This window comes from Balaenoptera borealis, assembly GCF_965194805.1.
Source record: "Balaenoptera borealis genome assembly, chromosome: 2".
Taxonomy (NCBI): domain Eukaryota; kingdom Metazoa; phylum Chordata; class Mammalia; order Artiodactyla; family Balaenopteridae; genus Balaenoptera; species Balaenoptera borealis.
Genome location: NC_138867.1, coordinates 78164616 through 78177149, shown reverse-complemented (window position 1 = coordinate 78177149; position 12534 = coordinate 78164616). Strand labels below are relative to the sequence as shown.

The 12534-nt window shown below is 34.9% G+C and overlaps 1 protein-coding gene across 19 annotated transcripts in view; it reads left to right on the top strand.

Moving 5' to 3' along the window:
- MCTP1 (multiple C2 and transmembrane domain containing 1) overlaps positions 1–12534 on the top strand; it is a gene marked incomplete at its 3' end in the record, with an annotated part of 559050 nt that overhangs the window by 310961 nt on the left and 235555 nt on the right. For 9 of the 19 annotated variants that reach the window (XR_014239262.1, XM_082375754.1, XM_082375751.1 and 6 more), the window contains exons 5-7: positions 3565–3676; positions 8906–8953; positions 11688–11726. Coding sequence is in view for 18 of the 19 variants with exons in the window: in XM_082375754.1 (XP_082231880.1) it covers positions 3565–3676; positions 8906–8953; positions 11688–11726 (199 nt within the window). The remainder of the gene's footprint in view (positions 1–3564; positions 3677–8905; positions 8954–11687; positions 11727–12534) is intronic. The other 10 variants (XM_082375755.1, XM_082375753.1, XM_082375750.1 and 7 more) reach the window with 3 other exon arrangements.

Genomic DNA, 12534 nt, shown 5'->3' with positions numbered 1-12534 from the left:
CGTACTTTCACTGCTTAGGGCCTGGGTTCTGGGTTCAATCCCTGGTCGGAGAACTAAGATCCCATAAACCACGCAGTGGGGCCGGAAAAAAAAAAAAAAAGAAATCAGTACTCTCTGGATGTAGACAGATGAATAATAATAGTAGCCGTATAAATACTTATGCTACTATATAATGCATTAAGGTATTGCTTTTGAAAAAAATAATAAATAAGCATCATAAAGAATTACAAATGTTCTTAAATCTTTATCATGTAATCATTATAAAAATGTAATGAAGTTTTGGCTATTAATTTTTATATGTAATCATTTTTACAGGAAAATGAACCAAATCAAATTGTAACCCCATATAAATACATATGTGTGTATGTGTGTATATATATGCATATGTGTGTATGTACATATATATATATATATATATATATATATATATATATATATACTATAATGCCTAATATGCATTTGTTAAAATAAAAGGAACAAGTTGTTATCATCAAACCACAATGATTAGTTACAACTAAATTAATATTGGAGCAATTTGCATCACAACTATTGTAATTTATGTATATTATCAGTTTGATAGGTTACTTATGTTTCAATTAAAACCCCTGACATCAAAAAACTGTTCATATTTTTCATCACACCATTTCTTGAATTGGTAAATTAAGCATCATTTGAAAGAGTGTCCTAGTATTGTAAAATCTTAGCACTGAAAGGTACCTGTGGTTCCCCCAAATTATTTGGGGACCTTTATAAATGTATAGATTTCCAGACACCACCCCCAGTCTACAGAACCAGAATCATTATGGATAGAGTTCAGGATTATGCACTTTTTAAAAGCTTCCCAGTTGATTCTGAGGTGCAGCCAGGATTGAAAGTTTTTATTTGGACCACTTTCCCCATCAAGCCCTCTCCCCAGTACTAGAATCCAACAGTATCATTTACTAAATGTTAAGCTCCATGAAGACAAGTATCTTATTTTTGGTCTTGACTACTGGTTTTTACCCAGAACCTAGTATCACATATGTTCAATTCATGTTTTGTGAATTAAATGAATAAATGATTGAACAAGCAAGGGAACATTCCTAGTTTGCCAACATTTCAGGATTCAAGTGTGGTGCTGAATGTTCCACAGTCCCTTAGGCTTATGGAGGGCATGCACCCCTATTTGTTCAATATTAATTGAAATATGTAAACAAGATATTACCTACACATTATCAGTTGAATGTGTATTTTACATTATTTTCTAAAAGTTACTGTGGGTAATATTGAGCAATTCATAATCTCTTCCTCAGAGATACTTATCTAATTCTGAAGCCTTCTAAGTATTGATCACCTCTTCCAAGTGCTGGTTTCCTTGCATTTCTGAATCTAAAAATTTAGGCATAGGTTTAAATAGCCAAAAATAGAAGCATTATTTTAAATAGTAGAAGTTCTTCAAATAACTCTACGTTGTTTTTAAAGTATATTTATAATGTATATCAGGCAATTTATATTTTATATTTTCCTCTTCTCCCACTTGTTTGTTTACTCTAAATCATACTTCTGATTAAGAAAAAAAAAATCTTAAAGAACTAAAAGGAAGGTAGTGGTCAGTAAAAGACCGTCATTGAGTTGTTGGACTCAAATTTATAGAAAATAGCCTCTATTGCTCTCTGTGTATTTAGAGATCACAGAGAAGGGCCTTACAGTTTTCTTAATACTGCTGTATTTCCTTAGCCTTTCCAGCAGCCCCACGGCCTTTCTAGAACCCCATGAAGAGCTGAAACTTAGGCAGTGAATCCAAGTATACCCAATTGGCCCATGATTTATTGGATAACTTAATACATTGATGTTATTTTAATAACAACAAAAATTGTACCAGGAAATTAAAGGAAGACAAAATTGCTTTTCTTCTTAAAAATATATAGTATATATAAGTCCATGCACTCTCTCACTTCGTCCCAGCTTACCCTTCCCCCTCCCTGTGTCCTCAAGTCCATTCTCTACGTCTGCATCTTTATTCCTGTCCTGCTCCTAGGTTCTTCATAACCATTTTTTTTTTTTTTTAGATTCCATATATATGTGTTAGCATACGGTATTTATTTTTCTCTTTCTGACTTACTTCACTCTGTATGACAGACTCTAGGTCTATTCACCTCACTACAAATAACTCAATTTCTGTGCTTTGTGACCACCTAGAGGGGTGGGATAGGAAGGGTGGGAGGGAGATGCAAGAGGGAGGGGATATGGGGATGTATGTATATGTATAGCTGATTCACTTTGTTATAAAGCAGAAACTAACACACCATTGTAAAGCAATTATACTCCAATAAAGATGTTAAAAAATATATAGTATAAAAAATATATATATATATATAGTATATATTTTGGCTTATTTAATGACAGTTCAAAATCTTTTTTTATATTTTATATATTTATTTTTTATTGAAGCGTAGTTGACATACAGTATTGGTTTCAGGTATACAACATTGTGGCTCTGACAATTATAGACATTACAAAATGATCTCAATAAGTCTAGTAACCATCTGTCACCATACAAAGTTATTACAACATTGTTGACTATATTCTCTATGCTGTACGTTATATCCCTGTGTATTTATTTTATGACTGGAAGTTTATGCCTCTTAATTCCCTTCACCTATTTAGTCCATTCCCCCACCCCCTCCCTTCTGGCAACAGTTTGTTCTGTGTATCCATGAGTCTGTTTCTGCTTTGTTTAGTTTTTTCATTTGTTTTGTTTTTTAGATTTGACATATAAGTGAAATCATATGCTATCTGTCTTGGCCTGGCTTATTTCACTTAGCATGCTACCTTCCAGGTCCATCCATATTGTTGCAAATGGCAAGATTTCACTCTTTTTTTATGGCTGAGTAATATTCCTGTGTGTGTGTGTGTGTGTGTGTGTGTGTGTGTGTGTATACATATATAGGTATATATACACATAAATGCCACATCTTTTTTATCCATTCATCTATCAATGGATACTTTGGTTGTTTCCATGTCTTGGCTATTGTAAATAATGCTGCAATAAACATAGGGGTGCATGTATCTCTTCCAATTGCTGTTTTTGTTTTCTTTAGATAGATACCCAGGAGTAGAATTGCTAGATCATATGATAGTTCTATTTTTAATTTTTTGAGGCACCTCCGTATCATTTTCCATAGTGGCTGCACCAATTTAAATTCCCACTAACAGTGTACAGGTGTTCCTTTTTCTCCACAACCTCACGAACACTTATTATTTGTTGCTTTTTTGATAATCACCATTCTGACAGGTGTGAGGTGACATATTGTGGTTTTGGATTGCATTTCCCTGATAATTAGTGATTTTGAGCATCTTTTTATGTGTCTGTTGGCCATCTGCATGTCTTTCTTGGAAACATGTTTATCCATTTTTATATCAAATTGCTTGTTTTTTTGATATTGAGTTGTGTGAGTTCTTTATATATTTTGGGTATTAAACCCTTATTGGATATATCATTTGCAACTATCTTTTCTCATTCAGTAGTTTGCCTTTTGTCGATGGTTTCCTTCATGCTCAAAATCTTAATATTTTATATCATAGGCCCACGGATGTGACCGTAACACTGAAAGATCCCCATTATCCTGACCATGATCTTGGAATGATTTTGCTCTCAGTCGTCCTTACCCCTAAAGAAGGAGAACACAGGGATGTGGTAAGTTCCCCCTCAGCCTAGTTGTAGCTTTCTTGCTCTCACTTGTTTGAATGTCGTGAGCCTTCTCTGACCCAGAGGTAATATTAAAGAGAAACAGCATAAGATCTGGCCTGTTCTTTGTTTCTGTGAGTATCCTGGGTACCAGTAGTCTGGTTGTATTGTACTTTTTGAATTCAAATTTCCTATTTTATTCTCCAGATCAGAACCTCTTATAAATAAGGGATACATTTGCATCTTTTATCATTATTTTATTTTCCAATTTCAGACTGTTATTTGTAGCAAATGGTGGTATTTATTCAGAGATTACATTTTTCCACATTGAGGTGTCCAGACCTTACTATTTTGATTATATTGTCAGATGTACCATAACAAAGAAAATGAGGTGAAATTACAATAGAGTTTCTGCTTTCTGGTATTTGTTTGATGAATGATTAGTGAGTACTTTTCATCTTCTTGATGGGCTTCCATACTGGTGTTACCCATTTTCTAGCCCTGGCTGTCTGCACTTCCTTGCACACCGTGCTGCTATGAGAAACTGACAAGGGATACAGAGGAGCTAATTACTCCAGCACTGTTGAAGTGACGTTAAAAAATATCAGGTTTGACCTGCATCGGTATGCTTGCCAGTGCACTTTCTGCCACAATTTACCAGAATTTATTTATTAGACTCAGGGTACTTTCACATACTGGTAGCTATTCTCACTAGTTCTGATTGCAACACATTTTAGGAGTAGACGTAATTTTTTAGGCAAGTTTAAATATTCTATTTCAGCAATGTGTGTATTGCTGGTTTAAAATAATGCGTGATTAAAGTTGGTATATGTTTTCTGCTGGAAAGGTATTATTGGCATTTTTCCCTAGATTGTAAATAAAAATAGTGAATTACAACTCCAAATTTGGAAGTGTTTTAAACTCATTGAAAAATTCACCCTTTTCAAAGTATTTTTCTCTATCCTTTAAAAAAATTAAACAATGAGCACATATGTAATATTTGCAAAGAATGATTTAAGTATCTATATTTCATTCAGTGAGGAAGAAAATTTTCTTTTTGAACAAGTACTATCAAATAATACCTACTGTGAGAACTTAGCACTGTGAAAGAATGTATGTATGTGCACAGGCATGGGCCCATGTGCGCAGATGGAAGGGTGTGTGAGGACATTTTTTCACAGAGAACGTTTAGAAATAAAAGCCCATCATTTTGAAAGTCACCAATTCAGAATATATTATTTCACCCAGTGCAAGCCAAGGAGTATATGCTAGCTGGCTAATCCATACACAGGAATAAAGTATAAGTGTTCATTTATTCAAATAATCCTGGTATTCACCAGGAACCTACTATAAGCCAAATCCTGTGCTAGACCCTTTGGATACAGTAGAACTGAAATCCAGTGGAGAGCTCAGAAATCAAATGATCATGGAAGGAAATGTAAAATGACAACTGTTTTAAGTGCCATAAAAGGGAGGTGCATGCTGCTGTAGAGCAAATATAGGAGAATTTGTTCTAGTCGGGAACAGGGATTCTCCAAGTAAGTCAAATGGGAGAAGAGGTCTGAAGTGTGAATAGAAGTTGATAAAGGCAAAAACACAGGAAGAGAGGAAATATTTCAAGCAGAGGAAATAGCACATGCAAAGGCCCTGTGGCTAGAGAAACCAAGCTGCACTCCAAGAATTGAAAAAGTACTGGAGCTTAGAGAAGGTGGAAGCAAACAGAGTGTGAAAGATCCTGGTGCATGATGACAGTGAAAGGGGGACACCCAGACTGCATAGGGACTGTTGGCCATGTTAAGGTTTGTGGTCTTTCCCCAAAGAGGCAATGGGAAGCCTTTGAAAAGTCTGTAAATAGGAAGTGGCATCATTTTATTTGCCTTTTGTGGTGTAGCTGCATTGTAGAAAACAGATGAAAGTGTAAGAATGAATGCTTGGAGACCAACTAGGAGCTATTTTGAAAATCCTGGTGAAAGATGATGGAGATTTGGGTTAGAATTGTCAGAGGCAGAGATGGAAAGAAATGAAGAAGTTTATCTATAGGAGGTAAAATCAACAAAACTTGGTGATAGAATATTTTGGTGGGGGGGGATCCTTTGTTATTTTAATGAAGGACAACACCATAAATGAAAATACCTAAGTGCCTGAGGTCTTAGGACATGTCTCCAAACCATCCAAACTGCCAGTATTACTGGGGATTCAAATGACATGGCAGCTGTTTTAGTTATTTGGGTGATTTGATGATGGAGGGTCTGCTAATTTTTTACATTAAAAGAATATTTATTAAATACTCTAACATCAAACTGAGGGTTTGAGGGATTAAGTTAGTATCAAGAGACTTTATGACGAAGCTGCTGAGTTCTAAATTACACAGAACTATATGTCAGCACAGGCAAAGTAGTTCCTGACATGCGTTTTTCTTCAACCATTCTCGCAAAAACCCTTCAATCTCCACTGCCGTTCAAACTTATTTAGGCACACTGTCTTTCTAATTAGAAAAGATCATTTTAAAATACTATAGTGCCTGGTTACTGATCATCAGTGATTTATCAAACACGAATAGGAATGAAAACAGGTTACATGAAATAGTTACACATCAAAAATCTGGTATTATTAATCTTCTTTTCTTCCTTTTTCTTTCTCCTTATCGTACCTCTCCAGCCACATTCACCCTTAACACAAAGAGTTCTTCCCGAAATCTTCATGCCATTTTCTTGGTTCAGATTTCTTTGGCTACCCCAGCTTTTTGGAAAAAATATCTTTTACTGCTGAGTATTTTTCATTTGCTTGCCTTACTTCATGCCTCCCCCTTCACAGTCCCAAATAGCACTGGATTGATTCTGCTGCAGCAACTGAAAACCGGTGTCTTCTTCCTTCCCATGTTGGACTCTCACCTGGCTTCTCTCTTCTTCACCAGAGAAGCAAGTGGCTTATCAGGGGCCAGTGCCTCAGAAAAGGTACAGCAGTTCGCCTCTGGCTGGCGAGCTCTCTTGACCTCAGCCACAACTGAGAAGCAGTGAGAAGAGTGACCAGTGTGGCTATACTGGCTCCTCCTTGTGGACGTGATCAATAACCGGGAGCCTGGGGTTGGTTGTTGACAAGCAGCTGGGGCAGGGACAGGGGAGGAAGCATGAAAGGTCCCCTACAGGAAATTCTGTTGGGACCCCCAGTATCCTGGCTAATCGGATTCCTAGATTTGGATTGGGGCTTCTAAGCATATGCTTTACATGATGAAAATTTCTAACAAAGACATAAAGTTGTGCTTTTTCCCCTTTGTTTATTTCGGTCTATATAGCAGTTCTAGAGCTGTTTATTAATTAAGATCTCTAAAACTGGCAAGCGACACTAGTTAGGAGATTTTGACACTCTGAATAAGAGATGCCATTTGTAGGCATCTATTGAAAAAAACCACTTATTTAGCATCTATAAGCATTGTACCAAGTTCTATAACTGCCTCTTTATTCTCCTTCTAAGTGTTCAGTGACCTGTGGTTATTTCTCTAATGAAATGGAAACTCCTGATGAAGGGCTTTAAGACTCTCCAATGAGCGACATGTGTTCCCTCACTTGTAACCTTTATCCAGCCATACAGACTCCTACACAGCTCACCTCCTCTCAAGTCCAAGCTTTCTCCAATGTGACCTTTCCTGCCTAAAATATACCTGTATTGTACCTCACCTCACTTCCATCCTATAGCCCATCACTTCTGGTTAAAAATAATAATAATTCATAAATATTTATATATAAATTATTGCTTCTGATTACCTTTCTTATGATGACTCCTCTCAAAACCTAGTCCAGCTTTCTGTACCTAGTGGTTATTCAGTAGGCTGTGGATGAATCTCTAAGAGGATTCTTAGAGAATGCTTGATGGGATGCTTCAAAGGTCCAGGGAAAGGTATTTTAAGTTTCCTTCTTACTTCCGTATTCAAATCCCTGAGGTTGTCACAAACAATATTGGAGACAATGATTTAATTTTCCTTTTGAATTCTTAAAATTATTCTATTAATGATAATCTGATTAAAATCAGTCTATATTGCTCTTCTCAAGATTTCTAATGATGACAATGAATTAGAAGCACATCGCTGTATTTTTTTCTTTTGGTAACATGTCTAGTATTGGCTAAATATATTTCCCTGGAATACATTTGAAATTTCTTGGTTAAAAACAGTCAATTATCCAATGTATCTTCAAATTAAATTTTTATATGCCTGAAATATATAACATATTGCTGCAGTGAAAATGACATGCTGAACTTCCACAAATTATCCAAGAACAAATCTTATTTAGAGAAATTCAGACTCATAATGCAGCAAACCAGAAATCAGTTACTAAATGCTTCACAAGTCCATTTAATATTCAGAATGATGTATAGAGAAGGAATAGAGGATGATTTTGCATTGACCTTCACACAGCAAAATTATGAGTTCTGTTCTCGTTGATTATTAGCTCAGAAATAACCTATTTTAAGCTTTTGGAACTTAAGACTTTAGTTCAGAAAAGCACATGTTTATTCTTATGCCTGTGTTTATAAGACTTTGCTAAATATTTTTTATGGATTAACATGGAGAATGGATGATATGAATTTCAAGAGCCATTGACAAATAAATCCTAACCATCAAGTAGGAAATAGAACATTAATGTTAAGAAATGCTATCAAAAGTGGGAAGAAATGAGTAACTGGAAATACAGAGGGCTTAGCATCACAAAGTGCTAAGAGTTCTAAATCAGTTATCTTGTGAGTGTTTGAAACACTGTTAATACTGACAATGTGTTCCATGAATCATGTGGTTGGGATGATTTCTTCTTGTGTGGATTGCCAGTTCTGGAACTCAGTAAAAATGAACAAGTTGAAAACCCTATCAGCCTACTGTATCTACTAAAGCCCCTCAAACATGGAACATCTAATTATAGCTAATTAAGAAGTAAATATGAGTCATAGCAAAAGTATTTCATAGTTGCTTATATTAAAATATTCTCCATTGAGTCATGATTGAGTCTTTTTTAAAAGATTCCAGATGTGAACAGATATATATATTTTTTTAATTTTCAGCGTTGTATGTATGAGAAACCAAAATCTTCTTGGGGGGCATGTTGATGACTTGCATGACACAACTGTCATTTCTGTTTTGAATGCATGTCCTGTTTGATCCTGCAAAAGTGTGTAGTGCATACATGTGTGTCCTGTATATGGTATTTTGGTCTGATAGTGTGTTTGAGTTCTTTCTGGCTCTTTTTCTAGCAGAGTTCAATCCACAGCTTTCTTCATTGGAGGATTTATGAAATAAAAGTGAGTTAATTTGTGTTACACACTCTCTTAGATAACCTAGACCTAACAAATTGCTTGGCTAAAGCTAAAAAGTAAAAAATTTTAAGAAACATATGAATTAACCTTAGTTGATCTTTAGTGAATTCAAAAAATATATTTTTCTCTATGGTTTATTTTTGAAAAATTTCTGAATTATTCCATAAGCTAACATTTGAAAAAATATCCACCTATAAACAGTTAATATATATGTTTTATAGTATGTATGTACCATAATATCTAGCCATTCTGTGATTTTTTTTTTATATCTATAGTAGTCATGTAATTACCTAAAAAAAAAAATCACTGCAACAAAAGGGAAAAGCAAAAAATGGATTGAGATTGTGGAATCTTTTAAAAACATAATCAGTTCTGCAGCTCTCTCATAGGCCATATTTCTATGCTACTTATTCCATTTATTGGGCTTCAAAGAAAGTTGAGTTTCTAATAAAGAATTTGAAGGTACTATAATATTAGATAATGACACTTTCAAAAACAAATTCATATGTTTCTCAGCTGAAGTTAAGATCAAAGAGCAAAAAATAAATCTTATTTTTCTATAATTTGCTTCATCTCCTATGTTTAACATTCCCCAATCTTTCTTCTATAATATGTCCCACAGTTAGTAAAGGTAACAATGTTAATAGTATGTCTGTAAAATTCACTTTTTAGAAAACTTTTCTACTGATTCCAGTTTTACTGAATCTACTTTAACGCTAGAAACCCAGTTTCCTAGAAACTGAACCAGGAAAATAATGAATTGGTCCTTGTAACTGCCAAATCTTTCATACTTATACTTAGGGAAATTACTGACCTTTTGTTTGTATCAGTGTCCCAATCTGAAAAATAATACCATGCAGCTTGTCTGTAAAACTGATTTTGAGAGACAGGAAAATACCAACCCTATAGTTTGCTTCACATGTAGAAGGTTAATCGCGTGCAGTGGTTCTGAGTCGGGGGATGTGGCTTTGACCAGCAGTAGTGAATCTGTGTAATATTGAATAGTGTTGCCCTGAGATTCAACTCTTCCTCATGTTCTTAGCCCCTTTTTCATAGTAGCATTTCTTACCAAATGGAACTTTGTAAGATTCTTTGATACTAGTTGATGATGATAAATGGCCATGAGTTAAGAGATTTTCCTTTTTGATTTACTTATGTTAATTGTTCTCACCTGATTTGACTCAGAACATTGTCCCTAGGAATTATCATTCTTTGTACACTGAAACTCTGCTTTCTGAGAAAGTTGAACATTTATTGTCTGACTCCTCACGGGGCAGTTTTTATGAACATGGAATACCACAAAAGTATTTCGTGTCCAATTGCCTTTTAGTGACGAGAAAGTGGTGGTGGTGGTGGTGATGACGACGACTAACTCATTTAACATCAACAACGAACATCTACTAAACGTCCATCTCCATAACCCGATGGTGGGTTTTGCTTCAGAATAAATTGGACGTTAGTACTTAGAAAAAATATAAAATAATACTTTGCAGTTCCTGACTCCATTTGAAAAAAATTGGGAACTATTGTAACCTTAGGAAGTGTATTTCTCTTCCATATTTTGGTCAATATCTAACACAGAGTGTATATAGAGAAAATGTAACCTATAAAACCACTATCTGTAGAAAAGAGGAATGTATCCTTACCTTGACAATTTTATGATATTTCTCATTTCCCCTTCTAGAACATCTACATAATTCCTTTGTCTTGGTTTAGGCCAAAGGTTGCCTACTAAATGACTTACTCTTATATTAAAATCTTTCCTTTTTTGTATTTTTGTAATTTATGAGTGGTTTCTGAAATGGTCTTGCTTGATAGTGAATTTTGCTGAAGGAGATAGAGTTCTTAAAGGCACGAGTGTACTTCCTTAATATATAAATATGGCAAGCATTTCTATAAGCTGTATTCTTTGCTCCAAATATTCCCTCATCTGCCTTAAAAGTAATGGTAAAGCTAAGAGAGGGTAAAGAGGTTATCAGGAAGTTAATACCTCAGTGTTCATTGAGAATTTTTTTAAAACTGGAGAGGAAATTAAAAGTCATTGGATTTTTATGAGTTACTTTATACAAGAGACCAGTGATCTTGGGCACTCATCACAAATCTCCATCAACCTTATTAAAACTTGAAGTCATAAATATCTCTTACTATGACACGAAAAGACTAGTTTAAAGGATATATCATGGCTAAACATTTAGCAGGAAGATCCACTAATAGCCATCACGATATGCAGCACTTTTTCTCAGTCGAAAGTGTTTGTAAACCCTGATGTAATTAAAGATTAACTGGAAGCAGAGACAATTCTAAGATGCTGCCAGTGCAACAGACTTTGAATGAGTTTGAAGAGAAAAATTATTATACACCTGGTAAAGACATGGTACGTCATCAGCCTCCACCACCAAAAGGAACAATTGCTAATTGGGAGACTTAGTGTGTTTTTTTTCTATCAATAAGATATTTCAAATTTTCCATTCTATTTAAAATATACTGTCCCATCTCTTTGTACAAAAGAATAAAGGAAATGAACTCTCACCAGAAAGACTGCTTGAATGTTAAAGGTGCTTCTTCTAGCTGCGTGTACATGAAAAACAATTTTTGTCTTGTATAATTGTTGCTGGAAACTGTTTGCTGTTTAAATGTCAAGCTTCCTCCAGAAAACAATTGGCTGCCCTGTCCTGTACTTGAGTGATAAGATAATGAAAATGCTTTATTTCATTTACAGACAATGCTAATGAGGAAGAGTTGGAAAAGATCAAGTAAGGTAATGCTTAGCATGTGATCTTTCAGCTTTTCTTGCTGAGAAGAACTATCAGCTGCTTTCCCAATCTCTCTCATACCTCTTTAAACTATACCTCAGGATTTCATCACTCTTCAATTGTTTTTTTTTCCCCATAAACTTTAAGCAAACCATGTGATGCTTTTTAAGTAAATAGAAATCACTCTGATCAATCACATCCAAATCATCCTCTTGCTAATCTCTGGTCACTTCTCAGCATCATTCGCAACATCTGGTTTCTGTTCTCTGTACCACAGGGTCTAGAAAATGCCTTTGCTCCAGATCAGGTATAAAATAATGGCACCAGGGTAGGGACAACTCCAGAGAGAAGGAAGATCCATGTAATTTACTGTTTTTGTTCACTGAAAACTGAGTCTAAGATTTACTAAACTCAAAAATCCCTTTATTGCTACATCTTTGGAGTGTATCATGAGAACAATTTTCCATCATTGCCTCTTCTCACTTCAAGAAATAAATAGCTCTTGGGAGTGAGAGGAGTTTATGGATCCTATAACTTACCAAGCTCTGGCTCTTCTTATAACTTGTAAAATATATAAGATATAAACTAAGCTTCTAATTTGTTCAGTGGTGGTACCACTCTTGGACACAAATAAATATCAAGATGAAACTGACTTTTGTATGACTACTCCTTGGAATAAATCAAAGGGATTTTATTTGTAAAAATCTTTTTTGCTCAAATTTCTATTTTTAAAAGTTGGTATCCCTTTTGAATAGTGATTCATTTTCTTAGACCCTGGAACATGACAATCTTTTTTCTTCCATTCTGATTGAA